This window comes from Pristiophorus japonicus, chromosome 3, assembly GCF_044704955.1.
Source record: "Pristiophorus japonicus isolate sPriJap1 chromosome 3, sPriJap1.hap1, whole genome shotgun sequence".
NCBI lineage: Eukaryota > Metazoa > Chordata > Chondrichthyes > Pristiophoridae > Pristiophorus > Pristiophorus japonicus.
Window position 1 is genome coordinate 268,734,969 of NC_091979.1, and position 23,974 is coordinate 268,758,942.

At 42.3% G+C, this 23,974-nt stretch overlaps 1 protein-coding gene across 7 annotated transcripts in view; it reads right to left on the reverse strand.

The window, feature by feature from the left end:
• The window catches only part of LOC139260276 (arginyl-tRNA--protein transferase 1), a 320,830-nt gene that overhangs the window by 251,102 nt on the left and 45,754 nt on the right, over nt 1-23,974 (reverse strand). For 4 of the 7 annotated variants that reach the window (XM_070876677.1, XM_070876679.1, XM_070876676.1 and 1 more), the window contains exons 5-7: nt 22,817-23,065; nt 5,802-6,052; nt 1,647-1,775 (exon numbers count right to left, since the gene is read on the reverse strand). In XM_070876677.1, the coding sequence (XP_070732778.1) occupies nt 1,647-1,775; nt 5,802-6,052; nt 22,817-23,065 (629 nt within the window). The remainder of the gene's footprint in view (nt 1-1,646; nt 1,776-5,801; nt 6,053-22,816; nt 23,066-23,974) is intronic. The other 3 variants (XM_070876682.1, XM_070876681.1, XM_070876680.1) reach the window with 1 other exon arrangement.

A 23,974-nucleotide genomic window follows, 5' to 3' on the forward strand; every position in this document is an offset into this window, starting at 1 on the left:
CCTATTCACCCCATCAAAACCCTTCATTATTTAAAAAAATAACTCCACAAATCTCTTCTGAGCCTTTTCTGTGCCAGTGGAAATAGTTACAGTTTCCCATCCCTGGCATCATGCCAGTGAATCTACACTGTACAATATACATGGCTTTAATGTCCTTTCTATAATGGGAGTGCCCAAATCTGCACATAGTACTCTAACTGTGGATTACACAATGTTCTGTACATGTTACCAGGTTGATACCCACCTGGATTGTAAATCCAGCATGGCATCAATATAATTTACAAAGTGCTCAGTCAGTCTTTCTTGATGTTAATTTAAATCTTGAGGATGTGAATGCTTCCCTCCATGTTCCCATAGCAATTAAATTCTAACTGGTGGTTGAAATCTGTGCATGCATATAACCATGCATGTGCAGAGCTCCTCCCCAGGACAATCGGAGTTTCAGCTTGAGCCTGGCGTTATTTCATGTCAAAATAGATAACTCCATATTGCTAAGCTAGTACTATACTATAATTGATCATCCAATCTTACAGAACAAAATGACATATCTCCATTTTTAAAATTGTTTTAGCTGTTGCTGAACTTAGATCATAAAAGTTTTTTTTAAAAACGGGTATTACTAAAAATGCACGTAAAGATTAAAGATTTTCTTGTTAAATTTTGACTATTTCTGAAATCGGAAAAGACTTTTTTCTATGAATCCTTGAAGTGAATCTAACAGTTCATCAAATTTCACTCATGTGGACAATGTGAAGATATCATAGGGATTATCCCAAAAAGTTATAATTTAAGGTACTGTGAGGACATAAGTGACCCTCGCTCAGATTGGGAGCGATAACCTTCTGGGGCTGAGACTTTTATCGCCTGGCCCGGAAGTCCCACCCAGATGCGGCATTGAGCTGTGCATCCCTCAAAAGGAAGTGGAGCGCTGCCCCCGGCACTCAGCTTCTTTGGAGGGGCGCTCCCGTAACGGCAGCACGGCACCGAGTCCAGCGCAGCACTGAGGAGACCAGCGCTAAGCGGAACATCCACGTGGTGCTGACGCACTACAACACCCCGCCCCTTCAATTAAAGGTGAGGGCCGCTGTGCACTCTGCAGGCCCTATGGTGGCCAGCCACTGGGCCACTAGGGAAGCGAATGACCGGGCCAGCAGCCCAACACCCAAAACGGACTGCATGATGGCGGCCCGGGCACCCTGGCGGCGGATGCAAAGGGGTCGGCGCACACGCCGATGACATCATCCGCGGATATGTGCTGGCCCAGGACGCTAATCGTGAGGCGTGGCGCTTCCGACACAGTGTCCCCCAAACCACCAGGGCAATTTCTCCGGAGGCATTAGCGCACACCCGCCCCCCCACCTTCCCTGGGCAAAAACATCACTGCACCCCGTTAGCCCCCACCACCTCCCGGAGGCACTAACCAGGCTATAAAAATGGACAATTTTGGCCCATATATATGCATTACCTACTTTTCAAAGTATTCATTCTCACTGATTCAGTGTTTTTATTTAGTATTCCCCTAACTATTTACATATTACCCACTGTAATGGTGAAGGGTTTTTCTTCATGAATCTAAGTGATAATCCTTTCACTGGGCTGGTTGCTTTACCTCTAAATTGTATGAATTATGTGCATCTCATTCTGACCTGCTGTTCAGTTGCTTTATCAGGGGTGCTCTTGTGGATAGTCATCTGGTACCGTTTATAGACCTGGTAAGACTCCTGAAAAGTTGCTTTGAACTGGGAGTTTGGTGGAGATGACCTCACTAGCCTCACCTTCAGGAGGCAAGAAGAAAAGCAACTCATTAAAAGCAAGGATTGTGAATAGCAACAGAACCATTTATTCATTCAAATTTCTGAGACTTAAAGAAAAAGACCTTTGTTATAGAAATGTTAGTTTCAGCAAGTTTATGAAGAGCGTCAGCCAATACTGTATTGTACTGTAGTACACATTTAACTCTGTAGTTACCATAAAATTGTAATATAAATTACACAACATTTTCAAAGAATCCTGTAAAAATAAAGATTAACTACTGTGCCCTTTGATGAATCGCATTATATTATTCAGTTGTGTAATCTACCTTTTTCAGAATGCCATGATCCCAATACTTTGAGCCATTACAACATGCTCCACATGACAAGTTTATCCCTTCAATTCAATATAATTTTTATATATATTTACTTATTATGGAAAATGGCTCAATCATTTGAAGCCTTATAGACACAGATAAATAACCACTTAATAACACTGAATATTGTAAAATTTGTTGGAAAAATTTTTTTTAAATGATTTTTTCAGTGAAAATAATTCAAGTCAAAGTCAAGTTCACAGAAGTGATTTAAAAAGTCTATTTAAATAGTTAAATTTTAATGTTACCTGCCCAAATTTATATGCTGACTTTTTTGAAAACGACATTTCATTTTAAATGAACAGCTTTCTCAACAAAGATAGTATACAATATTGGCAATGTTTGTGTATTTTGTTTACTTTCTCATCTTTTTTGTGTTAGTTTACCTGCAATAATGAGAACATATGCGCCGATATTTACCAACTTATTGATCAAACATCTACACAAATGGCAGTCTCATTTTCACCATCGCAGATATCACTCAGATCTACAATTACACTTCATTTTTTTTGTAGAAACTGAAAAAGGCCACAAACCTATGCCTTCTGACTGATCCAAATATTGCCTCTATTAGCTTTGATGTTGCATTAGTGAAGGAAATGAAGTAAAAGTCAACATTTTGAGAATATTAATTTCCAACGCAAAGATTTAGTTACTTTTTCAAAAAAGTGTAATATTTGGAAAGATTTTTTTTAAATGTTAAACTTCTGTGGACATGTACAGGTATTTCAAACTATGGCTGCATTTGGCTAAAGTAAGTGTTGGTTGATTTTATTCACCTTTTACATGTCAACAAAACAATCAAAGACTGCTTTCTTGAAATGTTTTTATTTTCCCAAAAAGGTGGCAATATTTTGAAAGATTTAAATGTGGGAAAGAGAGAAATCTTCAAAACAAACTGATTATTTTTCTGAAAATCAGCACTGTTGCTTTAGCTCTTACACGATCTCAGCATGGTTGGTTACAGAATACCTCAGAGCTACCATCCTCTCAATCACCAAATGGTGTATGGTGCTGAATGAATTGAAGGGGAGAAAATAGAGAGTGAGCTAAATAAAGGCAGCTTTTAATTAAAGTCCACATTAGAGCTTCAACAATATGGTGCCATGAATATATAAAACAACACAAATTTGTAGTCTCAGCCATACCATCCAAGGATGCTTAGAACAAAGGCCAGGTAAAGATTGAAACTCAAACAATTGAATCAGTTTTTCAGTCAAATGCAGTCCAGAATTGAAGGAACCATGCTGTCTCTGCTCACCCTCTTAGCCACATGACACATGAAGCGACTAATTACATCAAAACAAAAATTATAACATGTCAAATCATAAAGCTGCTCATTTTTAATGAGTCAGAATCATCAACATTTCTGTCAAAAGGTTCATAAAAAGTCATGAAATAATTTCTCCAATAATACATCAAAACCAAGACGTTAAAATTCTGCAACAAATCAAAAGGGACAGGTGGGCTTGGCCTATTTCTTTATATTGGTTTCCAAAATCTTGTTTAAAAAGTAGAAGTGTAATTGTCGATGTACAGTTACCCACAACGAAGCAATTCGTTGATCTTATTTAGAAAACACATAAAATTAAGATTTGGAAGAAATAAACAGCATGCAAGGAACCATTAAGCAATATGGCAAAGCACAAGCCATCTGTTCTTCCTTAATATTCCTGTCAACTTTTATTAATATCATTTGCTTGCCAGGTTCATTGGGAAGTGTACATAATGGAAAGACGACAAATATGCATTTAACTTCAACAAAAATATGTTTTGAAGCAGTGTGAATGTTAATGTCATAAATACATGCATCCAATTTCCTCATTTATGTTTAAAATAAAATGGTTGAAGCACTCAGTGATACCGAATCAAAGAATATTTTGTTTAGTTGGCTACCCTTTATGGCGATACCTGTACATGGGTTTTACAAACCTAGTATGCTTGTCTATACAAGGAACAGATTACAAGGAGGCCTGCTGCTTGTCCAACTCTGCTACATTTAAATACAGGTACACTAATACTGCCCTCTATTGATTTATTTAGGGATTGCAGGTTATTTATAACTGTTTGGTTAATTTATTTATTTTATCTATGGTATCAAGTTCAGACCCAAATCTGGCCAACAACCAACTACTTTTACTAACAAATAAGCTTGAAATGATGATTGTGTGCAGAAATCCCACCACAAAAAATTATGATGGATGCAAAAGGTTTGGGAAATCACTTTCAAAAGCAATTGAACAGGAATTACAAAGCACACATATCACTATATAGTGACAATTATTTATATTAGGTTCAGATTTTTTAAAGGCTTATACATTTTGTCAGGAACGAGTTGATCTCCCACATTAGATACACCACCATTTCCTCCCAAATGGCGCCAAGGGGCCAGCCTCTAAACAGTGTTAGAAAGTGAAGGATGTTACCAGGTTGGATGAGTAGATGCCGTGCCAGACACTGGTAAAGTGAAAAGGTTATTTTCTCTATCCAAGAAATTAATGGCGACAGAGTGCATATGGGCAGACGGTGCTGAAAAGTCACTTTGGAAAAAGCGCAAGAGCAACACTGGAGTACTTGGAGTCATCTGGTGGTCGGAACATAGTTTGTGTCTGTTTGCAGTTCTAAGTTTTTTTTTAAATAGGAAATTGCAGAGTCACAGGATTTTGCGACTGAAAGAATGACAAAGGACCGAGTGCTCGGAACAGGAAAACCTCATTTAGGCATCACCTATAGGTATCATCGGCAACTACAAACGGAACATGGGTCTGGGCACAATTAACATTGAAAAGTCCAGAAGGAATATTGACAGATGACAGGTCATATTGATGATGTCCCTATATATTTAGCCGGAACATGTTGTGGGGCGATTGAGGAAACAATATGGCTGCTGGTCGCTTTTTCTCATCGATATTTGGTTCAAATAACCACACAACTCCCTCAAATCAGAAAAGTTGGAGTTTTTCTGTAGTTATGGATATATTTCAAATGTTATAGGTGATGAGAGTAAAAAAGTAACTTTCAAGAGTTTTAGTGCCAGAATCAAGTACAGGCAGCAAAAATGCATTCTCTCAAGTTTGTGATTTTATTTAACAAAAACACTTGAAATGTTCATAAATGTTTCCTATTAGAACATGCTAAATTTTAGAAGACCTTTGCCAGCAAAGTTTAAAAGTATGGCACTGTGAAAGGTATATTTCCTCTCACTTTTTTTTTAATAAACTCAACCTAATACAAAGCTTGAGAGTCCATCAAAATATGTGGGAAAAGGCATGAATGTAATATATTGTGATGGGAAGCAAAACATCAGCAATCGATGCATTTACATATTTAGATTTTGTATTGACACTGATCTGAAATGTGATCAAATCTGATGCAAAATCTGTTTAAATATTTAAACTGCAAAGATACCAAACTGATATTCAATGCAAAATACACCGAATGACCCAAAGAGGCAATTTTGAAGAGTCCACAAAGAGTTAAATTTTTATAAATAAACTCATTTTAATATCTGTGGCTCTTAACCAACAAAGTGTTGAAGTATTGTGACCAAAACCAATTTGACAAATGGCTGATAAGATGAAAGTGAAGGTATCTGAAAAGTATTTCTCTGAAATTAATACAAGAACATTAAAGGATGAAAGGCTCACAAACCGCACTGAAATTGAAAAAGTACCTCCAATTGATGTACTGCATCTGGAGATAAAGATTCAGAAATGAATTCTTCCAATGATTTGGGTTGATTTCCTTGGGGGGCACGGTGTTGCAAAGGGAGAGTACGAGGGTTGGCACATGAGGGCTCTCGGGGCTGGGATACATCACCCACTTCTATTTGCTGCTGTTTCTGGAACTGTTTTTCCAATTTTAGCTCCCTCCGAACATCTTTTGCTTTGCGGCATGGTGGTTTATTTGGATCTGCTCCTCGGCCTTTAGTTAAAAAAAAACTTGGTTCAAATCCTAATATGGGTAGATTTCGACATAATAAAGCAAAGAAAAAGGTACATGTATCTTGATTAATTACTGATCAAATTCACTGCAATAACCTGTTCAAACATCATACTGTAACATTCAACTAAAACATACCAAATAATACAATTAAGCCCATCTTAAAAGCCAACCACTCCAGAATATCCATTTTTCACAAGGACCAATATTCAAAGTAGACCAAAATCTGTCCTGGAACACGAAGTCATTCCTTACGGTGACTCAGATATACCCCATAATACTTCACTTTTTGTCACTGTCATTGTAACCCATGTATAAACTGACCCAAGTTGTACACCGTGAGAACATTGACCACTAGGTGGTGAACTTGTGGGAGACACTCCTAACCTGGACTTTCAGATATAAAAGGGGAAGCTCCACCCACCTTCATCATTTTAGTGCTGGCTAATAAAGGTTACTGGTCATAGAGTGATCTTCTCTCAAGTATGGGCCTCGTGTGCATTTATACTGTATAGTAAGGACATATCATTGGCGACGAGAAACTGGGATTTAAACCACGCGAGCATGGCCACTAGCAGCACAGACGAGAGGTACTGTGTTGGTGAGGATTGGGACGATTATGTTTATTGAGAGACGACAGCAAAGTTTCTTCACTAAGGAATGGTTGGGACAGGATTCGGCCGACAAATGCAGGGCTCATCTTCTGATGGTTTGTGGATCCAGGATGTACTCCCTGATGAAGGACCTTCTAGCGCCAGAGAAGCCGGCGGACAAGACTTTTGAAGAGCTCAGTAAGTTGATCGGGGAACACTTTAAACCGGCGAGCAGCATACACATGGCGAGACACCGGTTTTACACGCACCGGCGGCGAGAAGGGCAAAACGTTCCAGACTTAGTAGCGGACCTCCGGCAACTGGCGAGCCTATGTAAGTTCCCAGATGCATGCAGAGCGGAGATGCTGCGAGACCTTTTTATTGAGGGCATCAGGCATGCTGGGGTTTTCAGGAAACTGATTGAGACCTAAGACTTGACCCTGGAAATGGCGGCTTTGATGGCCCAGATATTTCTCTCAGGGGAGGAAGAGACCAGAATGATGTTTGACAAAAATCTTGGCTTAAATGCAGCAAATCAACATTGAGTCAACATTGTTAACGCGGCACACAGTTCTCCAGGCAGACAGGGGCAATCGGACATGCCCGAGCATGCAGTCGAACCCAGAGGGGGAATTCAACAGAGACAATGGCTAGCTGAACGGCGATTCATGCCATCGCAAGGGACAATGCGGCCAGTAATGGGGCCATCAACACCTGTCAAAGGTGCGTTTAAGGACAATTACAGAGACAGTTAGAGACGATCGACTGGTAATGGGTCTTTTGTTTCCAACAACGGCTCATGTTGGAGTGTGGAGGCAAACATACAGCCAGATCTTGTAGGTATCAGCAGTATACCTGCAGAAACTGCAACGTCAGCGGTCACTTGGCGCGTATGTGCAGGAAGCCTGCAGCCATGTACGAGGAGGACGGGCCCGATGTAAGCCTTACGAGGCCAAATGAACACTGGGGGAAATCACTGGAAGTTGAAGTTCAGCGAGAGCATGTGGAGCACATAGAGTTCATATACCAGGACGCCACCAATAATGATGAAAGTGCTCCTCAATGGCATCCCAGTATCAATGGAGCCAGACACAGGGGCCAGCCAGTCTCTGATGAGTATCAAACAGTTCGACAAGTTGTGGGCGTGCAAGGCCAGGAGGCCAAAATTATTGCCGATCAACGCACAGCTACAGACATATACAAAGGAGATCATTCTGATGCTCGGCAGTGCATCGTGACCCACAAAGATTCGGAGAACAGGTTGCCACTCTGGATTGTCCCGGGGGACGGTCCCGCACTACTGGGGAGGAGTTGGCTGGCTGCCATGAACTGGAAATGGGGCGATGTCAATGCAATTTCTTCTGTGGAGCGAATATCATGCTCACAGGTCCTGGACAAATTTGACTCATTATTTCACCCCGGCATTGGCACCTTCATGGGGATCAAGGTAGTGATTCACATAAACCTGGACGCCAGGCCAGTACACCACAAGGCCAGAGCGATGCCGTACGTGATGCGGGAAAAGATAGAAGGCGAATTTGACTGCCTGCTGAGGGAAGGCATCATCTCGCCAGTCGAATTCAGTGACTGGGCGAGCCCGATTGTGCTGGTGTTCAAGGCGGATGGGTCGGGTCAGTATATGTGGTGATTACAAGGCCACCATCACTCGGGTGTCACTCCAAGACCAGGACCCGCTACCGAGAGCTGAGGACCTCTTTGCGATGCTATCTGGTGGCAAACTTTTTTCAAAATTGGACCTTACCTCAGCTTACATGACCCAGGAGCTGGCGAGTGAGTCAAAGAAGCTGACCACCATCACGACACACAAGGGATTGTTTGAGTACAACAGATGTCCGTTCGGGATTCGCTCGGCCGCCAGGATCTTTCAAGGAAATATGGAAAGCCTCCTCAAGTCGATTCCAAGGACGGTGGTTTTTCAAGATGACATTCTCATCACGGGCTGAGATATTGAAGAACACCTCCACAACCTGGAGGAGGTGCTACGCAGACTGGACCGGGTAGGGCTGCGACTGAAAAAGGCGAAGTGCGTCTTCTTAGCTCCAGAAGTAGAATTCCTGGGGATGAGGGTAGCAGCAGACAGGATCAGACCTACTGCGTCCAAAACGGGAGCGATCCAGAGAGCACCCAAACCCCGTAACACGACGGAGCTGTGTTCGTTCCTGGGGCTCCTGAACAATTTTGCTAACTTTCTTCCCAAATTGAGCACGAAGTTAGAGCCGTTACACGTGCTCCTACGCAAAGGTCGCGAATGGGTCTGGGGGGACAGTCAGGAAAGGGCTTTTGATGGAGCATAACAAATTGCATGCTCTAACAATCTGTTAACGCTTTATGACCCATATAAGAAACTTGTTTTAACTTGCTATGCGTCATCCTATGGGGTCGGGTGTGTGTTGCAGCATGTTAATGCCAAGGGTCAGTTACAGCCGGTAGCTTATGCCTCCAGAAGTCTGTCCCAGGCAGAAAGGGGCTTCGGGATGGTAGAAAAGGAAGCACTTGCATGTGCATATGCAATTAAAAAAAATGCACCAGTACCTGTTTGGCAGGAAATTTGAGCTGGGGACAGATCACAAATCCCTAAAGTCCCTTTTGGCTGACAACAAGGCCATAAATGCAAATGCATCGGCCCGCATACAGAGGTGGGCACTCATGTTAGCCGCCTATGACTATACAATTTGGCACAGAAAACTGCACCGATGCACTCAGCAGGCTCCCACTAGCCACGAGCGAGGGGGCAACCGAGCATGCTGCTGAGACTTTCGAAAGCAAAGACTCACCCGCGACAGCCCATCAGATCAAAGTCTGGACAAATAGAGACCCACTACTGTCTTTAGTCAAGAAATGTGTCCTGAATGGGGACTGGGCAACCACGTACGGGGCATGCCCTGAGAAATTTAAACCATTTCACAGGCGTAAGGATGAACTCTCAATTCAGGCCGATTGCCTACTATGGGGAAACCGCGTAGTCATGCCCTAGATGGGCAGAGAGGCGTTCATCAGAGAACTCCACAATGAGCACCCGGGCATTGTCATGATGAAGGCAATTGCCAGATCACACGTTTGGTGGCCAGGGATATATGCAGACCTGGAACTTTGTGTTCGCAGGTGCAACACTTGTGCCCAGCTGGGCAATGCGCCCAGGGAAGCCCCCCTTAGCCCCTGGTCCTGGCCCGCCAAGCCATGGTCACGCATCCATGTGGACTACGCAGGTCCTTTCATGGGAAAAATGTTTTGGTTGTAGTAGATGCCTACTCCAAATGGATCGAGTGTGACATTCTTAATTCAAGCACATCCACTGCCATGGTAAAAAGTCTACAGGCAATGTTCGCCGCCCATGGTCGACCAGACGTCTTGGTCAGCGACAATGGCCCATGCTTTACAAGCATTGAATTCCAGGACTTCATGGCAGGAAATGGTATCAACCATGTCAGAGCAGCACCGTTCAAGCCGGCCTCAAACGGCCAGGCGGAACAAGCAGTGCAGATAATCAAACAGGGGATGCTCAGAATCCAAAAGGGTTCCCTACAAAGCCGCTTATCACGCCTCCTGTTGGCCAATAGATCCCGACCACACTCGCTCACAGGGGTTCCACCCACAGAGCTGCTAATGAAAAGGACGCTCAAAACCAGGTTATCCCTTATACACCCCACCATGAAAGAAATTGAGAGAGCAGGCATCAGTCACAATGTGACTACCATGACGGGAATGCGAGGGCACGATGTATTGATGTCGATGACCCAGTCTTTGTCCTCAACTATGCTGCAGGGCCCAAATGGCTCGCAGGCACTGTGATTGCCAAAGAGGTGAATAGGATTCTGGTCGTTAAACTTACCAATGGACAAAGCTGCCGCAAACACGTGGATCAAACAAAAAGGAGGTTCAGCAACCCCATAGAAGCAGCAGAAGAAGATGATGTAGAGTTCACTCCACCACAGGTGACCGAACACCGGAACCAAGTGGAGGAGAGCCCAGTCACTGTGGGTAGTCCAGACAGGCCTGAGGCACTGCAAACAGCAGACACTCGCCCAACAACCGGAGCCCCAACTCAGGCACTCTACAAGGGAGCGTAAACCACCAGAGAGACTTAACCTGTGATCCCAATAAGACTTTGGGGGGGGGTGGGGGGGGAAGAGGTGATGTCATGTATTCCACTATCATTGTAACCCATGTATAAACTGACCTAAGTTGCACACAGTGAGAACATTGACCATTAGGTTGGGAATTTGTGGGAGACACTCCTAACCTGGACTTTCAGGTATAAAAGGGGAAGCTCCACCCACCTTCATCACTTCAGTGCTGGCTGATAAAGGTTACTGGTCAGAGTGACTGTCTCTCAAGTCTGGGCCTCGTGTGCATTTATACTGTATAATAAGGACATATGACTTTTACGAGCCAAGATGCACTTAAAACAACCAAAATCCAGCATTAAAAAAGAAACTGTACAACAGCCTTGGAATGGTTTGGCAACAGATATTCAATAACTTGTGTGATGCGGCTAAGTCCCACCATCGTATTAGATCCGATGCTGTTTCGTAATCCTACACAACGTTTCCACTGCCTGCTCACTCTGACCGATTTCCCTTCTTTCAATAGTGTCTTATCAATATTGCTACCCTTTCTTCTTCTCTAATACTTTCTAAAGACCTTATAGCCTGGAAAATGTAGCTCCCAGTCACACTCAGCGTGTATCAAGGTCTCTATAATGGCTACTACTTCATATCCTTTAAGCAGCATTTGTACTTGTAATTAGTTTGCTTTATTCCTGATCATAGAGTCATAGAATAGTTACAGCACAGGAGGCGGCCGTTCGGCCAGTCAAGCCCATGCTGGCTCTCTGCAAGAGCATTTCAGCTCGTCCCACTGCCCCACCCTTTCCCCGCAATCTTGCAATTTTTTTCCCTTCAAGTACTTATCTAATTCCCTTTTGAAAGCCACAATCAAGTCTGCTTCCACCACCCTCTCAGGCAGTGAATTCCAGATCCTAACCACGCTCTGCATAATAAAGATTTTCCTCATGTCACCTTTGGTTCTTCTGCCAAAGACCTTAAATCTGTGACCTCTGGTTCTCGACTCTTCCACGAATGGGAACAGTTTCTCTCTATCTACTCTATCTAGACCCCTACTATTATGGTACGTACATTTGTGAACAGAACTATTTGGGTAACAGTCCCCACACTGCCCACAGTTGGTATTTTTCTCACACGTTTTGGAAGGATAGACAGAAAGGAAAAGGAGGTGGGATGGCATTGCTGGTTAAGGCGGAAATTAATGCAATAGTAAGAAAGGACATTAGCCTGGATGATGTGGAATCGGTATGAGTGGAGCTGCGGAATATCAAGGGGCAGAAAACGCTATTGGGAGTTGTGTACAGACCACCAAACAGTAGTAGTAAGGTTGGGGACAGAATCAAACAAGAAATTAGGGAATGCATGCAATAAAGGTACAGCAGTTATCATGGGTGGCTTTAATCTACATATTGATTGGGCTAACCAAACCGATAGCAATGCGGTGGAGGAGAGTTTCCTGGAGTGTATTGGGGATGGTTTTCGAAACCAATATGTCGAGGAACCAACCAGGGAGCCAGTGATGTGTATTGAGAAAGGACTAATTAGCAATCTTGTTGTGCGAGACCCCTTTGGGAAGAGTGACCATAATATGGTAGAATTCTTTATTAGGATGGAGAGTGACACAGTTAATTCAGAAACTGGGGTCCTGAACTTAAGGAAAGGTAACTTCGATGGTTTGAGGCGTGAATTGGCTAGAATAGACTGGCAAATGATACTTAAAGGGTTGACAGTGGATAGGTAATGGCAAACATTTAAAGATCACATGGATGAACTCCAACAATTGTACATCCCTGTCTGGAGTAAAAATAAAACGGGGAAGGTGGCTCAACCGTGGCTAACAAGGGAAATTAAGGATAGTGTTAAATCCAAGGAAGAGGCATATAAATTGGCCAGAAAAAGCAGCAGACCTGAGGACTGGGAGAAATTTAGAATTCAGCAGAGGAGGACAAAGGGTTTAATTAGGAGGGGGAAAATAGAGTACAAGAAGAAGCTTGCCGGGAACATAAAAATTGACTGCAAAAGCTTCTATAGATATGGGAAAAGAAAAAGATTAGTGAAGACAAACGTAGGTCCCTTGCAGTCGGATTCAGGTGAATTTATAATGGGGAACAAAGAAATGGCAGACCAATTGAATAAATACTTTGGTTCTGTCTTCATGAAGGAAGACACAAATAACCTTCCGGAAGTACGAGGGGACCGAGGGTCTAGTGAGAAGGAGGAACTGAAGGATATCTTTATTTAGGCGGGAAAATGTGTTCGGGAAATTGATGGGATTGAAGGCCGATAAATACCCGGGGCCTGATAGTCTGCATCCCAGAGTACTTAAGGAAGTGGCCCTAGAAATAGTGGATGCATTGGTAATCATTTTCCAACAGTCTATCAACTTGGGATCAGTTCCTCTGGACCGGAGGGTAGCTAATGTAACACTACTTTTTAAAAAGGGAGGGAGAGAGAAAGCGGGTAATTATAGACTGGTTAGCCTGACATTAGTGGTGGGAAAAATGTTGGAATCAATTATTAAGGATGAAATAGCAGCGCATTTGGAAAGCAGTGACAGGATCAGTCCAAGTCAGCATGGATTTATGAAAGGGAAATCATGCTTGACAAATCGTCTGGAATTTTTTGAGTATGTAACTAGTAGAGTGGACAAGGGAGAACCAGTGGATGTGGTGTATTTGGACTTTCAAAAGGCTTTTGACAAGGTCCCACACAAGAGATAGGTGTGCAAAATCAAAGCACACAGTATTGGGGTAACATACTGACATGGATAGAGAACTGGTTGGCAGACAGGAAGCAGAGAGTCGGGATAAACGGGTCCTTTTCAGAGTGGCAGGCAGTGACTAGTGGAGTGCCGCAGGGCTCAGTGCTGGGACCCCAGCTATTTACAATATACATCAATGATTTGGATGAAGAAATTGAGTGTAATATCTCCAAGTTTGCAGATGACACTAAACTGTGGCGGTGTGAGCTGTGAGGAGGACGCTAAGAGGCTGCAGGGTGACTTGGACAGGTTAGGTGAGTTGGCAAATGCATGGCAGATGCAGTATAATGTGGATAAATGTAAGGTTATCCACTTTGGGGGCAAAAACACAAAGACAGATTATCTGATTAGGAAAAGGGGAGGTGCAACGAGACCTGGGTGTCATGGTTCATCAGTCATTGAAAGCTGGCATGCAAGTACAGCAGACGGTAAAGGCGGCAAATGGTATGTTGGCCTTCATAGCTAGGGGATTTGAGTATAGGAGCAGGGAGGTCTTATTGCAGTTGTACATGGCTTTGGTGAGGCCTTACCTGGAATATTGTGTTCAGTTTTGGTCTCCGAATCTGAGGAAGGACGTTCTTGCTATTGAGGGAGTGCAGCAAAGGTTCACCAGACTGATTCCTGGGATGGCTGGACTGATATATGAGGAGAGACTGGATCAACTGGGCCTTTATACATTGGAGTTTAGAAGAATGAGAGAGGATCTTATAGAAACATACAAGATTCTGACGGGACGGGACAGGTTAGATGCGGGTAGATTGTGCCCGATGTTGGGGTAGTCCAGAACCAGGGGACAGAGTCTTAGGATAAGGGGTAGGCCATTTAGGACTGAGATGAGGAGAAACTTCTTCACTCAGAGTTGTTAACCTGTGGAATTCCCTGCCGCAGAGAGTTATTGATGCCAGTTCATTGGATATATTCAAGAGGGAGTTAGATGTGGCCCTTACGGCTAAAGAGATCAAGGGGTATGGAGAGAAAGCAGGAAAAGGGTACTGAGGGAATGATCAGCCATGATCTTATCGAATGGTGGTGCAGGCTCGAAGGGCCAAATGGCCTACTCCTGCACCTATTTTCTAAGTTTCTACGTTTCTATGTTTTTCTTACTTTTCATCATTTTCATTTTACTTATATCAGGTATCTTATTACTTCCTGTACTTTTCTGAACATGGAGTATTTATATTATCTTTATCACATTTTGGCATCTGACCTTTCCTCTCATCCTTTCTTTTTCTCATCCTTAGAACTAACAGTGAAAATGATAAACTATCTGAACCCTGCTTTAAAGTCCTACCTATAGCCCTATTTATCCTTTCATGTGGCAATAATGCGGTTATTTTTTTCACCACAATTTCAGTAAAGATCAATAACGGGCATGTGATGAATTAGTATTAATTCCTCCAACATCCAGCAGTTTGTCTGGTGAGCATTTTGAATTTTAGCATTAACACAGACAGACTTGCATTTATATAGCGCCTTTCATGACCACCAGACATTGCAAAGCGCTTTACAGCCAATGAAGTACTTTTGGAGTGTAGTCATTGTTGTAATGTGGGAAACATTACGGTAAAGTAACTGACAATTTCAATGGCGGCAACTTAATACTATGAATTAAGAATGCCACACAAGAAATGCATCGGATGACGTACCATGGATGAATAAAGAAATAGGAGCAAAATTGAAATGAAAAAATACATACACTGAGTACATCGACAACAAAGGAGAGAATGACAAAAGGAACACAAAACCTTTTAGAAACATAGAAACATAGAAAATAGGTGCAGGAGTAGGCCATTCGGCCCTTCTAGCCTGCACCGCCATTCAATGAGTTCATGGCTGAACATTCAACTTCAGTACCCCATTCCTGCTTTCTCGCCATACCCCTTGATCCCCCTAGCAGTAAGGACCTCATCTAACTCCTTTTTGAATATATTTAGTGAATTGGCCTCAACAACTTTCTGTGGTAGAGAATTCCACAGGTTCACCACTCTCTGGGTGAAGAAGTTCCTCCGCATCTCGGTCCTAAATGGCTTACCCCTTATCCTTAGACTGTGACCCCTGGTTCTGGACTTCCCCAACATTGGGAACATTCTTCCTGCATCTAACCTGTCTAACCCCGTCAGAATTTTATATGTTTTTATGAGGTCCCCTCTCATTCTTCTGAACTCCAGTGAATACAAGCCCAGTTGATCCAGTCTTTCTTGATAGGTCAGTCCCGCCATCCCGGGAATCAGTCTGGTGAACCTTCGCTGCACTCCCTCAATAGCAAGAATGTCCTTCCTCAGGTTAGGAGACCAAAACTGTACACAATACTCCAGGTGTGGCCTCACCAATGCCCTGTACAACTGTAGCAACACCTCCCTGCCCCTGTACTCAAATCCCCTTGCTATGAAGGCCAACATGCCATTTGCTTTCTTAACCGCCTGCTGCACCTGCATGCCAACCTTCAATGACTGATGTACCATGACACCCAGGTCTCTTTGCACCTCCCCTTTTCCTAATCTGTCACCATTCAGATAATAGTCTGTCTCTCTGTTTTTACCACCAAAGTGGATAACCTCACATTTATCCACATTATACTTCATCTGCCATGCATTTGCCCACTCACCTAACCTATCCAAGTCGCTCTGCAGCCTCACAGCATCCTCCTCGCAGCTCACACTGCCACCCAACTTAGTGTCATCCGCAAATTTGGAGATACTACATTTAATCCCCTCATCTAAATCATTAATGTACAGTGTAAACAGCTGGGGCACCAGCACAGAACCTTGCGGTACCCCACTAGTCACTGCCTGCCATTCTGAAAAGTACCCATTTACTCCTACTCTTTGCTTCCTGTCTGACAACCAGTTCTCAATCCATGTCAGTACACTACCCCCAATCCCATGTGTTCTAACTTTGCACATCAATCTCTTGTGTGGGACCTTGTCGAACGCCTTCTGAAAGTCCAAATATACCACATCAACTGGTTCTCCCTTATCCACTCTACTGGAAACATCCTCAAAAAATTCCAGAAGATTTGTCAAGCATGATTTCCCTTTCACAAATCCATGCTGACTTGGACCTATCATGTCACCTCTTTCCAAATGCACTGCTATGACATCCTTAATAATTGATTCCATCATTTTACCCACTACCGATGTCAGGCTGACCGGTCTATAATTCCCTGTTTTCTCTCTCCCTCCTTTTTTAAAAAGTGGGGTTACATTGGCTACCCTCCACTCCATAGGAACTGATCCAGAGTCAATGGAATGTTGGAAAATGACTGTCAACGCATCCACTATTTCCAAGGCCACCTCCTTAAGTACTCTGGGATGCAGTCCATCAGGCCCTGGGGATTTATCGGCCTTCAATCCCATCAATTTCCCCAACACAATTTCCCGGCTAATAAGGATTTCCCTCAGTTCCTCCTCCTTACTAGACCCCCCGACCCCTTTTATAACCGGAAGGTTGTTCGTGTCCTCCTTCGTGAATACCGAACCAAAGTACTTGTTCAATTGGTCCGCCATTTCTTTGTTCCCCGTTATGACTTCCCCTGATTCTGACTGCAGGGGACCTACATTTGTCTTTACTAACCTTTTTCTCTTTACATATCTATAGAAACTTTTGCAATCCGTCTTAATGTTCCCTGCAAGCTTCTTCTCATACTCCATTTTCCCTGCCCTAATCAAACCCTTTGTCCTCCTCTGCTGAGTTCTAAATTTCTCCCAGTCCCCAGGTTCGCTGCTATTTCTGGCCAATTTGTATGCCACTTCCTTGGCTTTAATACTATCCCTGATTTCCCTTGATAGCCACGGTTGAGCCACCTTCCCTTTTTTATTTCTATGCCAGACAGGAATGTACAATTGTTGTAGTTCATCCATGCGATCTCTAAATGTCTGCCATTGCCCATCCACAGTCAACCCCTTAAGTATCATTCGCCAATCCATCTCAGCCAATTCACGCCTCATACCTTCAAAGTTAGCCTTCTTTAAGTTCTGGACCATGGTCTCTGAATTAACTGTTTCATTCTCCATCCTAATGCAGAATTCCACCATATTATGGTCACTCTTCCCCAAGGGGCCTCGCACAACGAGATTGCTAATTAATCCTTTCTCATTACATAACACCCAGTCTAAGATGGCCTCCCCCCTAGTTGGTTCCTCGACATATTGGTCTAAAAAACCATCCCTTATGCACTCCAGAAAATCCTCCTCCACCGTATTGCTTCCAGTTTGGTTAGCCCAATCTATGTGCATATTAAAGTCACCCATTATAACTGCTGCACCTTTATTGCACGCACCCCTAATTTCCTGTTTGATGCCCTCCCCAACATCACTACTACTGTTTGGAGGTCTGTACACAACTCCCACTAACGTTTTTTGCCCTTTGGTGTTCTGCAGCTCTACCCATATAGATTCCACATCATCCAAGCTAATGTCCTTCCTAACTATTGCCTTAATCTCCTCCTTAACCAGCAATGCTACCCCACCTCCTTTTCCTTTTATTCTATCCTTCCTGAATGTTGAATACCCCTGGATGTTGAGTTCCCAGCCCTGATCATCCTGGAGCCACGTCTCCGTAATCCCAATCACATCATATTTGTTAACATCTATTTGCACAGTTAATTCATCCACCTTATTGCGGATACTCCTTGCATTAAGACACAAAGCCTTTAGGCTTGTTTTTTTAACACCCTCTGTCCTTTTAGAATTTTGCTGTACAATGGCCCTTTTTGTTCTTTGCCTTGGGTTTCTCTGCCCTCCACTTTTCCTCATCTCCTTTCTGTCTTTTGTTTTTGCCTCCTTTTTGTTTCCCTCTATCTCCCTGCATTGGTTCCCATCCCCCTGCCATATTAGTTTAACTCCTCCCCAACAGCACTAGCAAACACTCCCCCGAGGACATTGGTTCCGATTCTGCCCAGGTGCAGACCGTCCGGATTGTACTGGTCCCACCTCCCCCAGAACCGGTTCCAATGCCCCAGGAATTTGAATCCCTCCCTGCTGCATCATTGCTCAAGCCACGTATTCATCTGAGCTATCCTGCGATTCCTACTCTGACTAGCACGTGGCACTGGTAGCAATCCCGAGATTACTACTTTTGAGGTCCTACTTTTTAATTTAGCTCCTAGCTCCTTAAATTCATTTCGTAGGAACTCATCCCTTTTTTTACCTATGTCATTGGTACCAACGTGCACCACGACAACTGGCTGTTCTCCCTCCCTTTTTAGAATGTCCTCCACCCGCTCCGAGACATCCTTGACCCTTGCACCAGGGAGGCAACATACCATCCTGGAGTCTCGATTGCGGCCGCAGAAACGCCTATCTATTCCCCTTACAATTGAATCCCCTATCACTATCGCTCTTCCACTCTTTTTCCTGCCCTCCTGTGCAACAGAACCAGCCACGGTGCCATGAACTTGGCTGCTGCTGCCCTCCCCTGATGAGTCATCCCCCTCAACAGTACTCAAAGCGGTGGAAAGTAGTCAAAAATATTTCAGGAAGTCAAAGAGATACGACAAAATTAAATGATCAAAGTATAAAAAGAAATAGTAAAGTATTCGACAGCCACATAAATAACAAAAGAAAATCAGGATGGGGATTTTCTTGCCTTTTCATGGGATATATTTCTCTTGGACTCCATTTTAAATGTTTGCTGGTGCTGCTCTATTTCTTTGCCAGTAAATGTTTCCATTTATTTTCCCTGGTTCCATTCTCATCCCCTTAAAATCAACTTTTCTTTTCCCATTTATTACTTTCGTCTTTGTCTTACTTGTATCCTTCTCAATCTTTATCTTAAACCGTATTATGTTGTGATCATTATTCCCTAGATGTTCCCCTACACTTACTTCTCTCATCTGGTCTGGTTCATTTTCCATTATAAGATTCAGCAGTGCTCCCTCTCCTGTTGGGCATTTTAATATACTGGGCAAGAAAGGAGTCTTGCACACATTGTTAAAAACTCTATTCCCTGTACAATTTTGCTGCCTCTTCTTGCCAAATTATTTGGGGGTAGTTAAAATTATTATTCTATGTTCTTTACTCATTTCACAGGCTTGTTTAAATATTCCTTCCTCTACCACCTTTCCATTATTAGGTGGTCTGTAGCATACCCCGATTCGCGTGATCGATTCCTTTTTTTTTTAAATCAATCCATAAGGATTCAGTTTCTCACCTTGTGTTGGTTCTGTCCCTTTTAGCAACTGATTATTGATCTTGATTATTGGTCTGACCTCTACTCTCATCTCCTAATACTTTGGTCTCCAGACTTGGGTCATTTTCATCAGATCCCTCCCTGCCTGCTTAGTAGTTTAAAGTCCTCTTGGCAGCCCTATTTATTCTTTTCACTAGGACACAAATCCCACTCCGCTTTAAGTGGAGCCCATCCCAGTGGTACAGTCCCTTCCTGTCCCAGTACTGGTGCCAGTGTCCCATGAAATGGAATCCTTCGTTCCCACACCAGTCTTTTAGTCACGCATTCAACTTCCTGATCTTCCTATCCCTATGCCATTTAGCACGCAACGAGGAGTATACCTGAGATTACCACCAATGAGGTCCTTTTTTTTTTTAAATTTAGTTCCTAACTTCTGATATTCCTTTAGCAGGACCTCTTCCCCTTTCTTACCTAGGTCACTGGTCCCAACATGGATCACGACAACTGGATCTTCCCCCTCCTTTTCCAAGTTCCTCTCCAGTTGCTCTCTATATATCCTTTACCTTTACACCAGGTCGGAAACACATCCTTCTGAACTCTCAGTCATGACTTAACCATATAACTTGTGTACATGCAAACGTGCACAAGATATATTTTCTTGACTATCCGTAATCTCGGCAGATTCCTTAATTTTATACTTGTCTCCACTAGTTCAGTGCTCAAAGTCCAAGCCTTCTGACAGCAACATTATCCAATTTTGCAGTAGATCACGGCCACTTCAGACTTTTCTCCAATTAAAATAAGTTTGAGTTCTGCAAATATCCATATATATATTATAGACTTCTACACAGTTAAATACATCATTTTCAATTCTCGGATTTATGTGACAGTGAACAGAAATTCAAACATTTATATTATATGTACTGTAAAAATAATAGCTGTAAGAGAGCAATGATCTGTTTATTTAAAATGGCTTTCCTCTCAGAATGCAACATGGAAGTTCTTGTTGAAATAATTTTATCAGAGAAAGGTCCAATTCCTCCAGGCAACCTAAACATCTTTTAGCTCAAAGGCTGTTAAACTAAAATTGACCTTTTTAAAAAAAAATCGGAACAATGCCTCACTCTTCAAGGCGTAAGAATTTAAAAAAATTTTTTTAACTTAACAGACGCTTAACTAAAACAATCCAGCAAAATAAAACACAAATTATTACAAATTCTTACGGCCACATTTTGGGATTTCTGATTATGTTGCCACAGAGGAACCTTGGTGTAATATGTGTTCAAAATGCTACTATTGAGTTAAACTTAGCTCTCACAGAACAGCATAGCTGGAACATGTAGATTAAAATTCAGATGGGGTGTCTGAACCAGCAAGGGTCAAACAATGAAAGTTAGTTTGGACATTTCAATGATCATTCACATCTATTCTGAATGAGATGATGCAATTGATTTGAGCACAACTGGGGTAGTTGCCAGGGTAGTCTGGTGAGATTTCATTCCTGGAGTATAATTAACAAAATTCTACAATTTTTAACAAAGGCAGTGTCCAATAGCCTACTACAGCAACAGCAAAACCCATGTTCAGCGACAGTCAAGCCCAACAAAGGCTGCCAGAAAGCAGATCTTGGCCAGAACTGGCAACTGAAGTATAACAGGTTGGTTTTCCTAGCTTCAAGGTGATCCAAAAGGAATAAAACAAAAAGTAAATATTCCATCAACTATTTGGGATAGCATGGTGTGTTTATGCTGTGTTGTGTTGTTGTGGGAAGTGTAGAAGTCAGAAAAACATCTGGAATTGCTACTTTTGTTCAGTCATGTGCATTTGCAAAATGAGCCAGCTTCTTGATTTGCCAGCGACCTCATCTTGCCAAAGTGTTCATCAATTCTGCCCAAAGTTTACAGTAACGAGTTCATTTGACCAAGGGGACACAATACTACAGCCCTCGTCACACTATTGTACAGGTAGATATGGGGTAGTGCTAGTTTGAGATTTGAGTTCTGCTTACAACTATCAAATGCATCAGTTATTTTGACTCCAACATCTTTTGAACAAAGGCAGTCGGCGACTGAAACATACAGCAATAGTACTGGTCTCCTCTATTTTCTCAATTCCAATTTTAGGCAAATTTGCTGTACTGCACTGCCATCTACTGGTGATTTTAGTTAATTTCAACCTTGAATCTCGAATTTAACAGAAATAACGGGTGTTTCCTATACTGTCTCCAAATACAAATAATGCCCAGCTGGTTATTTTAACAGTTAAAATCGAATATTTTATCCTATTTTAAAATTCCAATTAAAGTTTACGCATTTTTTATAGTTAACACAACCAGATATCATAAAAGAAACATGAATTATTAAATTATTCATTTCTCCAGGATAAAACTCTATAAATTAAATTACATTTTCTTATGAAAATCATAATTCCATAATAACAGTTTCCAAAGATGCTGGAGCACTCGGAGCTAAAATAATGAACAAAAAATCGCAACTGAACAATTTGAGCTAAGCTTGACTCCATCATCATTCTAAACCACACCTCAGTTCTCGACCTTGGTCAGTTCTGAGTAATAAAAATCAAACTTAAACAATGAGGAATTCTGAATACCCACTAAAAACAAGCTCAGAGATACACCAGGTCAGAAAAAGAACGAAAAGGCAGCAAAGGGGGCAACTTTTTAAATAAGGAGATTGAACTACATTCCAAAAGAAAATGATCAAAACTGTACCTAACATTCATCAGACATTCAGTTGAATTTGCACAAAAGTGACTTATTAACTCACTTAACTAGTGGCCCTGCTCATGACTTAATGTTACACAGCTAGCTTGAATTAACAAATCAAGATGACAAAACTAAAAATAAATATGCAGGATGTGCAATGTGGCTGCTTTCAGTTACTATCAAGAGAAATCCTGGACCTATTAGGCCATGGTCACACCATTCATAAAATTAGTCTAGCTTTTCTTTGTAGTTCCTAACCAGCAAATAGTGAGACATCTCCTGCAATCCAATTCACTAGTCTCCATTTAGTGATAGTTGGTGAAAACACTAAATATGACAGGTCAAACAGCTGCACAACACTCAATGGCCCTCAAATGTCAATAGCTAATAGATTGCTTCAAGATTGTTACATCGTAGCTTCCATGTCAAGTAATACAAATTCTTAAAGCCTACCTGGTTTGGGAACTCTTTTAAATGACTCAGTGGAAACATTTGCCTCTGCAGATGGATGTTTTTGTCCTGGGTCCTCTTTTTCACCAGCACCACCTGGTTGAGGTTTCTCCTGTACTTCAGTAGACTCGGGTATTTCTTCAAGGCTCACAATCTTCAAAGGTTTCTCTATATCTATATTAACTTCTGAGGTACATGCGACAGGTAGCTGACAAATTCCAATGTCTTCACTGTGAGAATCCATGGGTTCAACTTCAAAACATAAAAAAATACATTATTGGGTGGATTTCTATGGGTTGCAGAGGGAAGTACCACCCATGGTTTCAAGATTCATAACTTCCATTAAATTATATTTTAATATTTTCAGCTTTTTGTCTTTGACTCCAACAATCTAATCTTCCTCAAAGAGAAAAATCTTACTTAAAAGCATTTTTACCGAAGGAAGCTCTAGACAAAGAGAAAGAGACTGCAAGCCAGAGAACTGCTCACGTGCACCAGCCGTTTGTCGGATCGGGATCGATCTCAACTATCTGTTGCAGTCGTACTAGCCAATACAGCACTAACATCTCATACTCATGAGCAAAGATGAAAATCCACTACAAGCTAGAAGGGAATAGATCGTGTTTACCCTGTAGCTGAAACTGTCAGAATTTTAACTAAAAAGTGAGTGAATTATCTCTATCTTTCTTCCTGCATGGTACACTAGGCAAAATGCCGACATTGTTTACTCATCTTCCTTTATACGAGTAAACATTCAAGGAACCCTAGACCATTTTTACCGACTTTAAAGAAACATGGTACAAGACTATCTCTCGTCACTTTAATAATCAGGATCGACTATAAACTAATCTGGTGGGTATATTGTGTTTAATCAGAGTTTAAGATGGAATATAACACATTAGTTATTCTGCAAAAACATACGACTGTCAGATAGTTGAAATCGATCCTGAACGGACAAACGGTTGGCGCACGAGAGCACTCTCTTTCTCTTTGTCTCGAACTTCCTTCGGTCAAGCATGGGATCGCTCTTGGAGTGTTCGACCAGCCCAACTTCTGTTTCACTCTCCCCTCACACCGTTTGTGCTGAAAAGATCTCCAAGTGTTACTTTTATTCGCTTTTTGGGGTGGGCCTGACCTGAGATATTGACAAGACTGTTGGAG